At 43.7% G+C, this 19,905-nt stretch overlaps 1 protein-coding gene across 1 annotated transcript in view; it reads left to right on the top strand.

Annotated features, from left to right (window-relative positions):
• Positions 1–19,905, top strand: part of POLR3E (RNA polymerase III subunit E) — a 300,274-nt gene that overhangs the window by 191,743 nt on the left and 88,626 nt on the right. Inside the window, exons 15-16 of the mRNA XM_086940764.1 lie at positions 5,516–5,575; positions 19,069–19,226. Of these exons, the coding sequence (XP_086796890.1) occupies positions 5,516–5,575; positions 19,069–19,226 (218 nt within the window). The remainder of the gene's footprint in view (positions 1–5,515; positions 5,576–19,068; positions 19,227–19,905) is intronic.

Genomic DNA, 19,905 nt, shown 5'->3' with positions numbered 1-19,905 from the left:
GAGAGACCAGCCGCATTTTGAACTACCTGAAGCTTGTGAGTCAGGTATTTTGGAAGGCCAAGGTATAAACCATTGGCATAGTCCAGCCGGGAGGTGACAGTCGCGTGGACAACCGTTTTTCTACAGCTCACAGGTAGGAGTCTTAGAATTTTTCGGAGGTTTCTCAGCTTACTCAGGCAGCATCCGGCGACTTGTTGGATATGGGATGAGAAGGACATGTTATCATCCCATCTCACACCAAGATTTTTTGCCGAGTGACTGGGTGAAGGGGGCGGGCCCATCTCCGTTGGCCACCAGAATTCTGGGGGGGGGAGGGGCCCTTGCCGAAGAAGATGACTTCGGTTTTATTGGCATTAAGTTTTAATTTATTAGTGTTCATCCAGTGTGCTATATCCTGGAGACAGCCTTTGAAATTAGAGAAAGACTCCTGCGTCATCTCAGAGTAAGGAAATACCAACTGGGTGTCGTCGGCATATGAGATTGCCTTGACGCCCCAGTTGGCAATTAGCGTAAAGAGAGGGGCCAGGTAGATGTTGAACAAAAGGGGGCTGAGGGCCGACCTCTGCGGGACTCCACAGCTGAGGGTTTTAGAGATACATCGTTGCCAAAGGTAAGTATCTTGTTCATCTGAACGAGATATTCACATCCCTTATAATAGATACCTCAGCAAAACAACCCCCAAACGAGGGTCAGTTCACACCAGGAAGTCCTGGCGGACCAACCGGGCAAAATAGCCTTCTCTCCGGACTTAGCTATCCAGGCAGTATTGTCTGCTGAAGCTGCCTGACAGATGTGGAACTCCAAGTGCCAGTGCGGTGGAGTGAGCCCGCTACCCCACTGGAGGTTCCTTTTTCGCCAAAGCGTAACAGATTTTGATACAAAGGACAACCCATCGAGAGATATACGCTTTTGAACAGCCCAACCTTTCTTGGCACCTACATAGCCAATGAAGAGTTGATCATCCACCCGTAAATCTTTTGTGCGTTCAAGGTAGAAAGACAGCGCATGCTTAGGGTCCAGATGGTGGAGTCTCTCCTCCTCCTTGGAAGGGTGCAGAGGTGGGAAAAAGATGGGCAAAGTAATGGTTTCTCTAATGGGAAAAGAGGTACCCATCTTTGGAAGGAACAAGGGCCTCGTTCGAAACACCACTGTGTCCAAATGCATGGAGAAGAAAGGGAGTTTGGAAGAAAGAGCTTGAAGCTCACTCACCCTGTGAGCAGAAGTGATGGTAAAATAGAAGACAGTTTTCAAAGTGAGGAGCCTGAGAGGACAGTTATGAAGGGGCTCGAAGGGAGCACACATGAGATGGTAAGAACAAGAATCACGTCCTACTGGGGCAATATGAAAGGAGATGGAGGAAAGAGATGAGTAATGCCCTTTAAAAACCTACTTACAGTAGGGGACTTGAACAATGAAGGCTGATCGTGCAGCCGCAGGACGGGAGAGATAGCCGCCTGATACCCTTTAAGAGTGTCCGGAGCAGAGCCCTGCTGGGCCAAAGAAAGTGTACGCTCAGGAGCTCTGGGTACCAGACTCATCGTGCCTAGTCCGAAGCCACAAGGATAACTAGGGCCCGGTCGCACTTGATCTTCTTCAACATTCTGGGCAGAAGTGGCACAGGCATACTGGAGGCCGCAGTTCCACGTGCGGCGAAAAGCATTGCCAAGTGCCACCTTGGAAACTCCAACACGCAGAATTGCTGACATTGCACGTTCTCTTCGGTGGCGACAAGATATAACCAAGGCTGTCCCCACCACTGAAAGAGACCTTGCACCATCTCCGAGGGAAAACGCCATTCGTGATCAGCACAGATGGCTGAGTTAGTCTGCCCTGGCGTTCATAGAACTTGCCAGGTGTTGAACCACCAGGGTCATTCCCTGATGTTCCAGCCATGTCCAAAGGCGAAGAGCCTCCTGACATAGGGTCAACAACCCCAACCCCCCCCTACCCCCCCTGTTTGTTGCAGTACCACCTGGCGGTGATGTTTCCTGTGAAAATCTACACCACCTTCCCTTTGAGAGAAGGAAGAAATGCTTTCAGTGCCAGGCGGATCGCCTGAAGCTCCAGCAGGTGAATATGGAGCTCAGACTCTGCCGGACACCAGACGCTTCTGATCTCCGCCTCCTCCAAATTGCCTCCCCATCCCAGGAGTGACGCATCTGTCCCCACGGTGAGATCTGGTTGGGGAAAGGGTGAGGGATCTGCCTCTGACCCAAGTGTGGTTTGTTAACCACCACTGCAGCTGTTGTGCAGTTCCCTCCGAGATCTGGACGTAGTCTGAAAGATCCCCTTATGCTGCGCCCACTGGAACTTCAGGTCCCAATGCAGAGCCTGCATATGCCATCTGGCATGATCCACCAGCAGGATGCAGGAGGCCATTATGCCCAGCAGCTTTAGGGTCTTTCTCACTGAAATAAGGATAGAGGCTGAAATATCGGTATCCTAGCCTGAATATCCCGGTCTGGCTGCTCGGAAGGATAGGCCAGAAACTCCACCGTGTCCAGAACCGCCCCAATGAAAGGGAGCGTCTGAGAGGGAGTCAGGCTTGACTTCAGCACGTTGATAGTGAACCACAGCGAATGCAGGAGGTCCGCCGTAGTCTGGAGGTGAGAGAAGACCGCCTGGGGCGAGCTGCCTTCAACAGCCAGTCGTCGAGATAGGGGAAGACTGGAACCCCTGATTCGAGCAGATGAGCTGCGACCACTGCGATCACTTTCGTGAACACCCTAGGGGCACTGGTAAGGCCAAAGGGCATCGCGGTGAACTGAAAATGCTTTTGACCTACCATGAACAGTAGGTAGCGTCTGTGGGCTGGCAGGATGGGGATGTGGAAATAGGCATCCTGTAAGTCCAGCGCCACCATCCAGTCTCCAGGGTCGAGGGCAGACAAGACCTGACCCAATATTAGCATTTTGAACTTCTCCTTACGGAGGAAACAATTGAGGGCCCGGAGGTCTAGAATGGGACACAGGCCTTTATCCTTCTTGGGCACCAGAAAGTCGCGGGAATAGCAACCACAGTCTACTTGTTAGCTCCTTTGTCCAAAAGAGCTGAAACTTCCCGGGGAGAAGCGCAAAATGATCCACATGGTCCAAGCCCAGCACAGGGGGTCCTGTGGAAAAGACGATTGCCCTCTGCCACCGCCCAGCTCCGAGCGACTCAGTTTTCCTCACCCAATACCCTTCACCCGAGATCTTGGTGGTCCAACCTCCTCTTCCAAGGGTGCATTCCCTTCTGTTTCCCAGACAGGAAATCCAAGAAGCTGGATCATCTCGGGAAGCGCATGTTCTCTTCCTCCAGCTTGTCACTGCGGTCTGTGAATACTGCGTGCCTCTTGGGCCGATACTTATATACTATCTGGGATATGGTTGCGCAAGTGCTGCCTTACTGCCTTACCGAGGACCGGGCCGTTCTTGCCCAAGCAGTGCCAGATGGAAGAGACGCAGCTAAATTCACGATTAGATGTGGACTAGATACCACCGACTCACTAGGCAGAACAATTGTCACGTCGGTAGCCCTTAGGCACTAGGCCTGGCTGGACGTCTGGCGGTCCAGAAGATGTCCAGTCACCCTTGCTGACTTTTTATGGCCGTCAATGGCCAGTGGGTGGCAGGATTTGCCATATCCTCCCCCAATGTCAATGCATCACGTCAGACAGGTGGGTTTTGCATATAGTCTGAAGGGGCTACTCCATCCCTTTCGAGGCTACCCCTCCCTTCATGCTACCGTCATTCGATCGCATGTTGGAGGATCATTTGGCGCTTCTCCCCGGGAAGTTTCAGCTCTTTTGGACAAAGGAGCTAACAAGTAGACCGTGGTTGCTATTCCCGCGACTTTCTGGTGCCCAAGAAGGATAAAGGCCTGTGTCCCATTCTAGACCTCCGGGCCCTCAATTGTTTCCTCTGTAAGGAGAAGTTCAAAATGCTAATATTGGGTCAGGTCTTGTCTGCCCTCGACCCTGGAGACTGGATGGTGGCGCTGGACTTACAGGATGCCTATTTCCACATCCCCATCCTGCCAGCCCACAGACGCTACCTACTGTTCATGGTAGGTCAAAAGCATTTTCAGTTCACCGCGATGCCCTTTGGCCTTACCAGTGCCCCTCAGGTGTTCACAAAAGTAATGGCGGTGGTTGCAGCTCATCTACGCAGATCAGGGGTTCCAGTCTTCCCCTATCTCGATGACTGGCTGTTGAAGGCAGCTCGCCCCAGGCGGTCTTCCCTCACCTCCAGACTACGGCGGACCTCCTGAATTCGCTGTGGTTCACTATCAACGTGCTGAAGTCAAGCCTTACTCCCTCTCAGACTCTCATTGCATCGGGCGGTTCAGGACACTGTGCAATTTCGGGCCTATCATCCAGAGCAGTGAGTCCAGGATATTCGGGCTATGATACTGATGTTTCAGCCTCTATCCCGGATTTCGTGAGAATGACCCTGAAGCTGCTGGGCCTCATGGCCTCTTGCATCCTGCTGGTGGATCATGCTAGATGGCATATGCGGGCTCTGCAGTGGAACCTGAAGTTCCAATGGGCACAGCATCAGGTGGATCTTTCCGACTACGTCCATATTTCAGAGGGAATTGCACAACAGCTGCAGTGGTGGTTAACGAACCAAGCTTGGGTCAGTGGCAGATCCTTCTGCCTTCCCCAACCAGATCTCACTGTCTGTGGTGACAGATGCGTCACTCCTGGGATGGGGCGGCCATTTAGAGGCGGCGGAGATCAGAAGCGTCTTTTCTCCGGCTGAGTCCCGGCTCCATATCCACCTGCTGGAGCTCCGGGAGATCTGCCTGGCACTGAAAGCATTTCTTCCCTTTCTCAAAGGGAAAGGGAAGGTGGTGCAGGTGTTCACGGACAACACCACCGCCATATGGTACTGCAACAAACAGGGCAGGGTGGGGTCGGGACCCTATGCCAGGAGGCTTTTCACCACTGACTTTGGTTAGAATCCTCATTTATGCACTTATTCGTCAAATCGTGTGATTTCTATCCAATCATTCTTTCTCTCAGTCCCGTCAATAGAAAATAAATGCAATTTGATATAAATGTATGTAGGGAAAAAAGTGTAATGTAAAAAACTTTGTCTGCTGCCCAGCACTGTCCCAGATATACATTCCGAGAATCATTCTTAGTACATCTAGGTTTATGTAATCTGCCTGCTACTGATCACTACACACTGTACTATTGCAAATCCTACTTGACATGCAGCTGCTGTGTAAAGATCTGTGCTGGTCTTCAGTTCTATGTTGGCGCTAACAAAGTAAATGAAGGATTCCAGGCAAGCGACCAAGACAAGATGGTGACAAGTGTTTCATTGAACCAAACAGGAAGAGACATAAGTTCAGTGTAATTAGCAACTCAAGAAAGCGGTTTCATTTTTAATAGTTACCTCTAACCATCACAGAGCGAATGCAGTTAACAATACCTGAGATTGTTGCCCAAGCTACCTATCATTTGTTGCTGTGCAAACGTTTTAAATATTCTGTACTGATTTTATGTTTTTGCACTTTCTTTGAGATGTGGAAATTCACAAAGGGCCGCTGGGTGGTGAGAAAAGAAGTTGCTGCTGTCACCAAAGTAAGTGAGCCATTCTTTTCAATCTTCCTTTAAGGAGTGGATATTTTTTCAAAACCTATTTCTTTGGCTAACCACTCATGAGGATTTCTTTTCTGCAGAGTCACATGCCCAACGGACCTCTAAAGCTTCTATTTTCTTTGCAGGCACTTTTGCAATGCAACCATAAAATACAGCTTCATTTTGTTTTGCTAGTGTTTGGTGATTATCTTAAATACATAGGTGGCTAGCTAGGTAACCAGAATGCTGTACCATATGATGTTCTCTGTATGAATGGAAAGATTTAGGGCCAGATGTAGGTAAAGTACATTTACCGATTCTAAAATGCTGAATTTTACCGATTCGGTATTTTAGAACCGGTAAATGCTATGAAGCCAAAAAATCGGTAAACATTACCGAATCGGTAAGATTCGATGTTTACTGAATCAGTATTTATAGATTCGGTAATTGCCATTCATGCCTATGGGCCTGGAGGCCCATAGGAATGAATGGCAATTACTGAATTGGTAAATACCGATTCTGTAAAATGGGGGACACATTCAATGGTGCCAGGGTGTCACTTTGACACCCTGTTGCACCCCTGAATCGTGCCTGTGTGCAGATGTGGCACACATACATGCCCTAAGGGCATGTATGTCTGCCACATGGCACAGTTGAAAATGCACAGATTTGCATTTTAAAAGGTATTCGTTATTTACCACCAACTTATAGTGGTGGTAAATAGCAATCCCTAAAATGGGAAAAGCACTCATTTGAGTGCGCCCTACATTGCAAATTCGTTAATTTACCGATTTGGTATTTTAAGGAATCCGTAATTTACAGATTCCTTAAAATATCGAATCGGTAAATTACTGAATTTGCAATTTTGGTCACCTACATCTCAGCAGCCTAATACCGGTCGGTAACGGCCGAAATTCGGTAATTTCGTCCGTTACCGACCGGTATTAAGCGACCTACATCTGTCCCTTAGTGATTACCAAACCTCTAACCGGGTGGGTTAGAGCTCTGAAGTCACATTCTTAAATCCCTGAATTTAACTTCTATATTACTTCTGTTGTGGTTAGTCCCATCTGGTATCGGGATTCTTGCAGGTAGCATTTAAGCTGATGGGTTTCTAATGTTGTGTGGACTTTTTGCTTACATCTGGTGCCTCTGATGCAATCCAATATGCAATTCATAGATGGCCTCTTTCAGTTTGAGAAATGACTATGTAGCATGCACTGCTATAGCTGTGAGTGCATAATCCACAACTGACATGCATTATGTGGTCTGTCTGTATGAAGAACATTTCAATCTAGTTTAATTGGTTCTGGGAAATTGAAAATTATGAAAAAACAGAAGATATGTCTGCATCTAATCTTTAAGAAAATGATGCACTCCTAATTCTTCCAAGCATTTACATCACTCAAAAGTGATTTGATTTTCCAGTGCTTTGTTGACGACTACACTGTTTTGTTTGGTAGTGACTATCTTGAGAGGTTTGTGAAGATAGCAATCCTGCAACTCTTTAAGGGCAAAATATTTCAAAGAATGTGGAATTTACAATAGAAAATATTATTTTCTGGTGGGCACTAGAGAGTTTGCCAGCAAAATAGCACTTCTTCATTGAGGCTCTTGCCTCAGAAGTAGCAGTCTGTCAGAATCTATCCCGTACCGTCGCTTTACCACAGCTACAGTCCCAATTTAGCTTTTGCCATTGTTTGGCAACAGTTGTTGTGCAAGAGAGCTAAGAGGTGCTTAAATTACTGGTCTTTATACTCTGCTCCTCGTTGGTTAACTTGGCGGCCACAACTGCATCTCACTTGCTGGCGCAAAGACTGGTAAATGAGGGCATGATCTGCAGCTGGAAACTGATTTGATATGTGCGGAAGGCACACTGACGTGTAGCGGGGAAATAACAGCAAGCGAGTGGGGGTGAGATGAACCAGCAAAGTTTGTAGTTCACGGGGTACACCTGGCCCCCATAGATTTTTGTGTGACGGACCAGCTGTTTTAGCTGGGTGTGCCGGTCTGGACTGTGTGGATAGCCATGCTAATTCCATAGCACGAGCGGGGGTGGCACTGTGGGGGAGGGTCTCGAGACCCAGTGATATAGCATACTTGTATTGAAACCAGGCCGCGTAAGGATTGGGCTGACCACCACTGCCGCGCATGATCTGTGTGATTGGTTTGGAAGTTAAAGAAGGATCTGAGGCCGGGACCCAAGCTACCCAAAAGATAGAAATGTGGCTCCCAATGCTTGCAATTGCATGGGTCCTGTGATGTGCGCATTATCTATGAGACCCCTCAAGGCCTTGGGCTTTCTTAGGCAGGTTAATAGCGGGTTGGAAATTTGCTGTCGCTGGGACTGATTGATGAGCGGGTAATGCTGCCACTTAGGGATTGAAGGTGTGTTATGGGGTTCACTGACGAAATATCAATGTTAAAAAATATTGGTGCCAAAATATAGAATGCAAAAATATCGACTCCCTATACTTCAACAGGTAAGTACAAAAATATTTTTTAAAAATCGATGTAAAAATATAGTTGTACAAAATATCAAATTATATATATATATATAAAATAAATATTACATGTTAAATAATACAATTAATCTAAAAAATAAAGTAGATTTAATATAAATTAAAAAATATTATAGACTTAATTGAAAAAAGTTAAACATACATAATAATAATTCATATATATTTACTCTAAAACAAACGATTAATTTTTATTTATTTTACCATTCTAAAATTATAAACATATATATATATATATCTTGTGATCAAGGCAGCGGCTGTTACCGAAACGTGTTATGACTATTTGAATGTGAAATAAACAACAAGTGTGTACCTAAAAGTGGAGTTTGTGCCCTTCTTTCACGAGCGCACTGAGAAGGAGGTGAAGGAGGGGCGCAGGTTGGTATTTTTTATATATATATATATATATATATGTGTGTGTGTGTGTGTGTGTGTACCAATAACAGAAAATCTAATTTAAAAAACATTCTATAATAAATTAAAACATTTAAACAATTTAAAAATCTTCAAACTTAAATTTCCCACTCCAGTGAGTGTAACAGTAGCGGAAATGTTGGATAGCGGAGGGGTAAAAATTACTATTCCCACTCCAGTGAGTACGACAGTAGGAAAAGTGTTGGATAGCGGAGGGGTAAACATGTCTATTCCCACTCCAGTGAGTTCAATAGTAGGGAAAGTGTTGGATAGCGGAGATGTATAAATTACTACTCCACTCCAGTGACTGTAACAGTAGAGAAAGTGTTGGATTGCAGAGGAGTAACAATTTAATATTCTCACTCCAGTCAGTTTAAAATAAAAAACAAACAACATTTTACCAATAAAAATATTTTTTTAAACTTAAATTAAAAAGTATATAAATATGTTAAAAAATCAAGTAAAAATGTATTTAATTAAAAAAATATATATATAATGTGAAATACATATAACTAATACCCTCAAATATTGTATTAAATAAAATAAATAATAATTTCCAAGCAAATATTTTTAATTACAAATTTAGTAAAAAAAGCATTCATTAGTACAAAAATGTACATTTTTTATTTCCTACCCTATAACCCCACACAATTCACAACCCACATCTAAATTTAAAAAAAAATGCATTTCCTCAACAAACATAATTAATTCCCAATTAAGGAAATATTAATTAAAAAACAAATAAACTCATAAAATGTACTTAACTTCCCATACTTTACCCCTATAATCCCTGCAACCAACAGCTAAAGTTAAACTGTAAAAAAAATTAATTACACAATTACATTATTTTCAATTAAAAAATGAATCTTATTTAACAACTAATTATAAAGTAACATTTATTCATTCCCCACACTACCCCTATAACAATAAAACCCCCACACAAAAAATAAACAAATACCCTAGTTAAATATAAATTAATTAATATTAATGATCTACTCATTTTTAATTAAACAAAAATGACTTCCCACCCTTTACCCCTATAAACCCCACAAACCACACCTAAAATTAACAAAACTATTTCCATAATTATTTTTAAATTAATTAATATAAATTAACAACTATTAATTAATCAAAAATACGTTACTTCCCACCCTTTACCCCTATAAACCCCACAACCTGCACCTAAAAAGAATTACACAATTACCATGATTATCAATTAATTAATATTTGACAACCAATTAATAATTACAAACCAATTACTTCCCCCCCAATAACGCTATAAAATCTAAATTGAATAAATAAAAAATAATCATTCATTTATTATAATTAAAATTACAATCCACCCCATTCCCCTATAAATCCACAACCGTCTACAGAACTAAAAAAAAAGGAAAATGTCATAAAAATAAAAATCATAACTACTAATAATTTAACACATATGTTACACATAAACAATACATCACATTTAAAATATAAACTAAAATACATACCACTAATAAAAAATCAATATTTTAAACATCTATATTTTTGCAAACAATTTTAATGACTTCTATGTTTTAAAAACAGATATGTCTCACTTTAAATTCGATATTCTTGAGCACGATATTGTTGCTGTCGATATTTCTGAATCACAATATTTTCAACTTGATTTGTGTCTCGGCACTGTGGTATGGTATTAATCGTACGACCAGCTATTGTGGCCCAGTCCCTGCCATGTGTGGTCTTGGTTTGCTCCTGACACCTTGGATGGTAGCAAATATACCTCATTTCATCCTGGATGCCTGCTGCTCTGGATATGCGGATTGCTTGCTACAAGTCACTGAATCGTATGGTGTCTGGGAGTATCTCCCTTGGATTAGGCACTAGCGTCCTGTAAATCTACATTTTACATAATTTCATATCCGCAACATCTACTGGTAGTAGAACAGGAGCAAGCTCCCCAAAGGTGAGTGCACTATTGCCACCCAAGGCTCAGGTCTTTATGGCGCCTAATGTAAAATTCTTATTGTGTGCAAAGAAGATGCCAAGCAGCAACCTAAAATATGGTTTGAAACTTGCCATGTGTCGAGGATGACAGCTGGCAATGCTGGGAATGTGATAGATCTTCCTTCCTCCAAATGAAGAACAAGTGATGAATGATGCCAGCATGGAGTCCTTTTTGAGAGCAATGCAAGAGTGTCATGCCTCTTTTGCCACGAAGATTAACACATTCAGACAAAGACTGGATTATATAACGAACCGAGTGGAAAAGCACAATGGCAGACTGAGGGCTGTGGAACAGCAAGTATCTGATACAAAAGATAACCTGAATGGAATGGGTGAGATGTTCTCGAATATGGAGCAGGTTCTCAATGTTATTGTCACTAAGAATGAGGACCTTGTTGTGCAGTCCAGGCGGTATAATATTCATATGTTTTTGGCACTGTTCACTTCTGAGGTTTTCTGGTTCCTTCTGGTGGTACAGAGGGGCCGCAGATCACTTTACTTGTGATCCTCCCTTCCCGCCCATAATGGTAAAGCGCCTTAATTTTCCACACAGGGACATTGCCCTAAACGTAGCAAGTAAGAAGTGCAATTCAATGGCAATACATTCTGTTTCCAGATTTCATGCTGATAGTGCAGGGGGTGATTAAAAAAATGTGTCCAGATTGAACAAAACTACTGTTCATGGAGGGTATACAGTATGCCGTGGTCATGCAAATTTGAGGATTACCCACCATTGTAAAACGCACATTTTCCAAACGCCACAACAACCTCCTAGTGACTTAGGGAGCTGGATGAGACTAGTTTATCTGTGCAACCACAACAGCTCTCGACTCTCTTCTTCGAGACGCAGTGACATGGACTAATTTCTAATGCCATGCTCTCCTCGGCCAGACTCGTCCTCTGCATCACCCGGCACAACACAACAGCCAACACCTGCAGCAACTCCACTGGTTCCCCGTGGAGAAGAGTCACCTTCAAAATCCTCACTCACGCCTACAAATGCCTGTGCAACAATGGTCCCAGTTACCTCAACCACAGAATAAACTTCCACGTACCCAAAAGAAACCTGGGATCAACCGCGCACAGGCTGAAACCCCACGCATCCACAGAGCCAGATCAGGCGGAAAATCGTTCCCCCCCATATCGCAGCCAAGACCTGGAACGGGCTTCTGGCAGACATCAGACACACCTCCTCCCTGAACACCTGAACACCTTCAGGAAGACCCTCAAGACCTGGCTCTTCGGCTGAATTGAGCGGCAACCCCCCCCCCCCCCCCCCCCCCCCCCCCCTCACCCCCCCACACTCCCACCCGCCAGCGCCTTGAGACCCTCACGGGTGAGTAGGGCACCTACAATTCCCTGATTGATTGATTCTCTGATCAACACCCAGCTTTCTCGTGCATGGCAGCTCTTAGCTTTTTCTGTTTTTACTGGCTAGGATGCCCCAGTGTTGGGGCACCAGAGGCTGCACTTTTGCTTAAAACAACTTCCAATCAACTGACCAGCCTTGCCCTCCTTTTCACTCCGTAGAGAATTCTGTTTCAGTAAATGTTTGGTTTGATGGAAAGTTCTTCATAGTTTACAGCCAATCTCCTTTGACCATCTAGAAAGGGGAAGAGACAGCCCTCTTGTTATACTACAATAGTCATACCCCCTTAAGAGATTTTCTGTTGTCAAACTCATCTGTACGCCTGCAGTTTCCTGGATGGGGGTGAATTACATTAAACATGGGGGACATTGGGATACATGTCTTTGCGGAATTGGGCTGCTAATGTGGTGGGGACATTTGCAATTGTGGTGTTCGATTTCTACACAGGCAGGTTGTTGCGCATGTTCATCCCTTGGAATATGCCAGTTGACAGGAAATCCCCATCCATGTTCACAATGCATAACTTGTTTAGCACACACCATTGCTGGGCAAGCCCATGAGTAGCTGCTCGCTATCATTCATTACATGGAATATTTGGGAACTCATTTATCCATGTAAAATGCATCTGGTACTGTCCTACCTCAATAGGCACCAAACTCATATTGCTCTCCAGCAGGAAGACTAAATTCCCTTTGACTTATTGTTGGTTAAGTCTCAAACGCATTGAGATTCATTCTCTCCTTTTCCACGAATAATAAAAGGCAGTCTTCATAGTTTGCTTTCACCTGACGCTTGTGAATTTGTCCGCAACATGCTACAGTGTGATTTATCCTTCTAAAGCGATGGTTAAGATCACTGCGGCTGCAATTTTTATACAACTGTACAATTTCCACAGATTGATTCTAGAGTTGGTAACGCTGCTGGTAATACTCTGACTCTGCAAACACCTCGACAACTAACTATGTACTTGGAACGTGTTGGGCTCCATTATGGATTTCCTTCCAAAATACCTGGGATCTCCTCTTTCTCTGAAATTCCTTTTGTTGTCCTAATGATGAGTGTTTAACCCCTTTGCTACTTCTATCGGCCAACAGCCGTCGCGAGCACTACCTCCGTAGGGCTGCGCACGTCCGTTGGCCGACACGGCCCCACCCACCTAATGGAACGCCCGCACCGCAGCGGAATTGCTGCCATTGTTAAGGCGTTAATCACTTGATGGGTCTAAATGCTGGCGACAGTTCAGGGCATAAATACATTGCCTATTAATTACAGTGGTCTTTTAGGAGAAATTAAGAAGTTGAGGGACTCTTCTCTAATCATGTTTGAACCTTCATTGTATTAGCCCTTCAAATAGACCATGTCATTGTGTGTTGTCTTTTCATGATCACCTTTTTTTGTCTTTTTCACTTTTGCACCACTTTACTTCACAGAGCACAATTGTTGCTATTTTTGTAGATTCTTTTGTACAGTGTCTTAATTGTAAATATTCTCCCTTTTAAAGATTTTATACATAAAGGAATGTAGCATATCACCTTGGTTTATGCTTATTATTGTCAGGTATTTTGCATTGGTGATCAAATTTGTCCGATATTAATAGATTACTATTTAATTGTTAAATGAAACCCAAAGGGATAACTTTCTAAAAGTGCCATTTTCAAAATGTGGTAATTTAAAATCTAACTTCACCATGAGAGGATTTTTTTATTACAATTCAAGACCTCACACATGAACTAGTGACCTGCTCCCATTTGGGAATTATCACTTAGTATATATGTAATGTGGTACCTCCAATGTTACCCTATGGGAGAGGTAGGCCTTGCCATAGTGGAAACCAAATGTAAGAGTTTTTTTTACTACCAGGACATATAAAGCTTAAAATTATGTCCTTCTTTTTAAATACACTGCACCTTGCTCTCTGTGCTGTCCAGGGCCTATCCCAGGGGTGTCATATATGTATTGAAAAGGAAGATTAGGACCTGGCAAACATTTTATTTTGCCAGGCTGAAAAGGCAGCTTGGCAGGCCTGAGACATTTTTACAGGGCTATTTAAGTGGGTGGTACAATCCGTGCGGTACAAAAGGGGGTGGTGATGGACGGAGCATCTGAACCAATCAAACACTCACACCCAGTCAACGGATCCGGGTTTAATCCATCACCGTTCTTTAGCCCACTCTGCCACCCAAGTTCAGACATAGCCATATGCAAATCAGTCTGACCCTGTGCCTCATGGGAGCAGTCCAGCCCGAACTGCCAAGCCATGCCTTCCCTGGACCGGAAACAAGCTTCCTAGGACCGGTTTCTGGCATTCCAGCCGTCTTCAGCCCGGCTTGCTTGAATCCAGTGGCAAAGTGAGCAAGGGACTCGTGTCTGAGCATATCCTGCCAACTTATGGTGAGCAAAGCGGTACAAAAGGGGGGGGTGATGGACAGAGCATCTGAACCAATCAAACACTCACACCCAGTCAACAGATCTGGGTTTAATCCATCACCGTTCTTTAGCCCACTCTGCCACCCCAGTTCAGACATGGCCATATGCAAATCAGTCTGACCCTGTGCCTCATGGGAACAGTCCAGTTTGATCTGTTGACTGGGTGTGAGTGTTTGATTGGTTCAGATGCTCCGTCCATCACCACCCCCTTTTGTACCGCTTTGTTCGCCATACGTCTGAGCATACCCTGCCAACTTGAGACCCTTGCTCACTTTGCCACTGGATTCAAGCAAGCCTGGTTGAAGACTGCTGTAATGCCAGAAACCGGTCCTAAGAAGCTTGAGTCCGGTGTAGGGAAGGTATGGCTTGGCAGTTCGGGCTGGACTGTTCCCATGAGGCACAGGGTCAGACTGATTTGCATATGGCCATGTCTGAACTGGGGTGGCAGAGTGGGCTAAAGAACGGTGATGGATTAAACCCAGATCTGTTGACTGGGTGTGAGTGTTTGATTGGTTCAGATGCTCCGTCCATCACTACCCCCTTTTGTACCGCTTTGGTCCAATCAGTGCGGCAGGCCCACTAGTAGCATTTAATTTGCATGCCACGGGTACATGTAGTACCCCTTTACTAGGGTCTTATGGTAACATTGGCTTATGCCCAATTGGCAAATTTTATTTAGTTATGTTTTAAGGAGTGAGCACATGCACCTTAGCACTGGTAAGCAGTTTTAAAGTGTGAAGAGTCTTAAGGCCAGCAAAAATAGGGGAGGAATGCAGAAATTTAGGGAAAGATCACCCTTAGGTTGACTGGTCTAGATGACCCATGTCCCAGTGCTCCTACGCTCGACACAGTTCATAGTCCTAAAGTGTCTGTAAATGCAGGAAAGTGCTCCTGCCTGGAATGAACCCGTTTTATTACAGATCCACAATAGTCTGTACTTTTGGAGGCGAATCGCCAGCACCTTCCCAATGACTTTATAGTCCAGATTCAGAAGGGATAAGTGTCTATAGGAGCCAATGCTCAGGAGGTCTCTGTCGTGTTTCTGATGGTCTCATCTGTGCTTCATGTATGGATGCTGGCAGGGACCCCTGTTCTCTTACCGTCTCATACATGCACAATAGCCATGGTGTCAGGCCGACTCATTGGCAGCGTAAAACTCAACTGGTATCCCATCTGTTCCAGGTGCCTTGCCCCGTGCTATTTAAGTGCTCCGTGTATCTCTTGGAGGAGCAGGGATAGCCTCTAGTTCTGTGCTTTGCAGAGGCTTGATAGAGGGTATCTGTTACTTGCTAAGTAGGCGTCCAGGTCTGCTAGTGATCCCCCAATGGAGGCCTTGTAAAGACGCTCATTGTACCGTTTACGTTAGATTTATTCTGTTGGGGATTAGCAATCTCATCTTGTAGGGTGTGAGTGTATAGGCCTAATTGAGGTCCCGGAGTCATCTGCAAGCTGGAGCAAGGCCAGCATGCTATCGGCTTTGTTCTAGCGGTGTGTTGATGGGCCATGCACACTGTATGATTTACCCTCCAGAGCATTTGAAATGCCACTTTGTATTTGGTTCATAGGTGTGCCAATTTAGGTTTGACAGTATCAGCTTGTGGTTCTGTTTTCCACCACTTTAGTATTGTCCTCTTTCTAGAGGAAGTCATTAAGTAATATGCGCTCAATATCAAAGGCTGTCTTAATGCAGTTACACCTCGCCTTAAAGGCATCCCATTCAATCAAGATGTCTGAAGCCATTCTTTCATTCACTAAAGTAACAATCAATTTGATCACATATGCCTGCATAAAACTGTTGATCCCTGAGTGACTATCAGAAGGTGCCATATCGGTGCAGCAGTCCTCCATCTTCCCCAATTCACTGACGTTTTCAGAGGATTATGATCCAACAGCATGCATCCTTGATGTTTGGTACCCTGAACCTGTGCCCCAAACATAATAGTGCCAGAAAGGAGATCAGTCCTAGTATATAAGGCGTGATGCACAGAATATTAGGAGAATTCCATAGCCTTGGGTTCAACGATTGCCACATTTCGTTCACTTGATTGTGAACTGCCCACTGATGGAGGTGGTTGGGTTGTGCCACAGGGCCTGGAAGCATGGATCTGTCTAAAGACACAACTAAAGTCTCCCTCACCGATACAGGGGGCTTGTTGTTGCAGGGATTCTGCACATGCACAGAACGATGCGCAAGAATATGGGACCTCAGTGTATCAGGGCTAAGCCTTCCCACCACATTGGAGCCCAGGACTGCAGTAGAAATTTTGGGCGAGGTGTGGATGAGGTTTTGTTGAACACAGACCAGCCACCTCTTTCCAAACAATAGACTTTGCAAAATCCACTTAAATGTTTTCCTAGAGCTTACTACACCCATATGAACTTATTTCACCAGCGAGCAGACTCAATTTACATCAAATATGATGGTCCAGAGGCAAACCTCCTGCTCCAGACCTGGTTGTGTAGCCCAGTGAAGGTCATTTCCACCCTGTCCAATATGAGTGAACCCCATATGCATTGCTTGGTTGTATTGGGAAGATCCCAAGACCTCATAAAATATTTACAGCTTTGGCAGTACTGCTGGCCAACAGAGTGTTGGCTTGATGTTGGGGAAGAGGTAGCGCTCCACAATTAAGACCTGGCTTGAATCCCACACAAATTGCAGTGCTCATCTTGAACTCTGTGCATTGCTATTGCCAACTGCATGTAGATCCTAGAGACATATGGGCATCACTGAAATCAGATTTGCTCACTGTTGCCACGTAATTCTGCAAGTACTTCTGTGATCCAGCAGGTTACCAGCAACAGGTAATCTAACACCACATACTCTCCTGAGCCCATAATTTCACACACTGGCAATAACCGCTGGGGTCATGTTTGTATAATTCTTTAGATTAGTTCTCTCTAGTCCATAACTAATCTTTCACTGATCAAAAATGTATTTCCTCTGGTCAATCGACCATTAGTTGAACTAGTTGATGGTGAAATGATATACGGTTTTAAATATACTCACACCTTGGAAATGATCAGAGTCGGGATGTGTATTAAGCTTTCTCAGTTTAGTTCATGTGAACAACTTAGAGTACAGAACAACTCAGCTTCTCACAGGAAGGAAGATTTCAAGTAATCAATCAAAATGCATCTATTTATACTTTGCAATGACACTGCATTAAAGGGAGAGAATAGAGAGAAAAGCACATAAGCACCTACACATATATTTATATTTACCGAGAATGGTGTGAAAACAAACTCCCAGGCCTAGGAATTGGTAAGGGTCCCCCAGGAAAGATCTGGCGAACAAAGGCTTCAGGGTAGGAATTAGGACAGGACAGACTATCACCGATGCTTGCGCAGCACCCCTCTCGGACACTCTCTTTCTCCTCGATTTTTCTGCAATCTTCTTCTAAATTTATTTGCGTAGATAATTGGTTCAATAATTTGAATCTTCTTCAGCATCACTCGGACAGCCTCGCGGTCTCATGCTTCAGCATCCCAGTCTACAATCTAACTAACTAGCTAATGCTACCTCAATTATACCTTTCTGTATGCTGGTACCACCCATTAACGTTTCAAACTTACAAAAATACTTACTATGATTGGATAGGCCAGGGGAGGTTATCATCACACCATGCTTACATATTCCTCTTTCCAGTTAGCCCTTTGTTAATAAACCCATCCCCTTAATTCTTTATTCAAACTTTATTTCCCACCCGCATTCACAGTGTAATTGTCACAAATTATGAAATGTTCTGCAGGTTCCCATGCATTTCTGTGGACTGTCACTCCTGTTCTCATAAAAGTATCCACTGGAAGCCTTGGATGAAGTTCAAGTTGACATGGCGTATTCCAGCTAGGCTGCCCTACGCATGTGCGGCAGAACGAGAGGGAATAGACTGTGGCTCCTGATTCTAGGCCCATAATGAGCACTATTGAAAGAGTCAAAAAGACAAATGTTAAAATAAAAAATAAATGGTTTCACTGTATACCACCTATCTCTACTCTAATCCCATTTACTTATTATTACTCTCCTCGCATTAGTAAAATAGCTGACTTTAGTTTTTCCAGCAAGCAGGTGGCAAGCATGTGAGTTTAAAGCGGCCATTTTGTTATCTACTGCGCAAGTGCATAAAGTTCCCTCCATGCGAAAGATGCGCCATACTACGTACATGCAATAGACGCATGCGCACTAAAGAATTTCAGTTAGCGGCCATCTTAGAATCACTCTCGAGTTACTGGTGAATAAAAACATAGGCAAGCTTCGTTCCTATTTATAAATGTTGTGTAATGCATGTCATTTCCACAATACAAGTTCAGTATGGGGTTAGAGGTTACATGAGAAGATTGCAACCAAGCTAGTCTTTCTCCAAGGCTCCTTGCTCCATCACCCGTTTTCACCTGTGATATAGTGTCAGCATTCCAATAATGGCAGTCTATTTGTGTTCATGCACCCTATGGCCCCCATCCTATATTTTGTGAATACCCCTTCCACACCGCCTTATCTAAACAGCGTTGTTACAAAATATACTGCAGATATAAAAATGGCTTAACCTTCCTGTTAAATTAAACCATGTGAAGTGCAAGTTCACCTCTACGTTGTACTGTTTTCTTTATTACGAGGCAGGTCTATGGTATATTGTACTGCTTTTCCTGCTGTGATTCCTGTTTAAATAAACAAATCAATAAAATATTATCAAATTCCACGTGTTTGGCTTCAATGTAAATTGTGCGTGTATTGCTAATCTAGTTTCTCTTGTGTTTTTTTTCTTTTGTTGTTTTTCTTTCAGCTTTGCCAGGAAGACGTGAAAGAGTTTTTAGATCATATGGCTGTTGTGAGAATCAACCAAGGCTGGGAATTTCTGCTTCCTTATGATGAGGATTTTGTAAAGAAGCATCCAGACGTGGTCCAGAGGCAGCAAATGCTTTGGATGGGCATACAAGCCAAGTAAATGTATTTAAATTATTAATGGGGTGGGCATTGTACTCTTTGGCAAACACCTTTCGATGCTGCTATGAACTGTCCCACTAATCTTACTAAGGAAGCCAGTCATAATTAGAATTTGCTGCATAACATTATTAGCGTATTGTTATTTGATTTTGTTTCTAGTATTCTTAATTTATATTCTTAAAACTAGTTATTGACATTTGAATTTGTTTCAAAGCATACCATTATTAGACTAGGATTTCCTAACTGTTAGTTTGGTAAAGGGGATAATGTTGCACAGTACTTTTTTCAAATCACTTAAATGCATTTTGTGCCGGGCTTTAGCGGTTTGTGCATCTCATTAACGACACTTTAATACTGTCTAGCATTTCAACAAGCAGGAGAATAGGATCATAGTGTATAAACCACATTGAGCAGTTTAAAACACTCTGTTCTCTGCCAGATTATAGACAAAAGCTTGTAATGAAAACGAGAAAGCAAACTGATGCCCTTGCTCCTGTTTTGAGAAATATTTTAAAGAAAGCCTGTATCTTACATTGACTCTGTAGAGTTGCTTCCAAGGTGAGCCTGTACTAGCATGACCCTACTACTTCTTCATAGTCAAGATTTTTGATTTTGTATCCAGTGGAGTTAAGCCTTCAGATCCCATTATCCAAAAAGGATCTTCAATATTCCTTTG

The sequence above is a fragment of the Lissotriton vulgaris genome, chromosome 10 (assembly GCF_964263255.1).
Source record: "Lissotriton vulgaris chromosome 10, aLisVul1.2, whole genome shotgun sequence".
Lineage (NCBI taxonomy): Eukaryota > Metazoa > Chordata > Amphibia > Caudata > Salamandridae > Lissotriton > Lissotriton vulgaris.
This window is presented reverse-complemented; position numbering and strand designations above follow the sequence as displayed.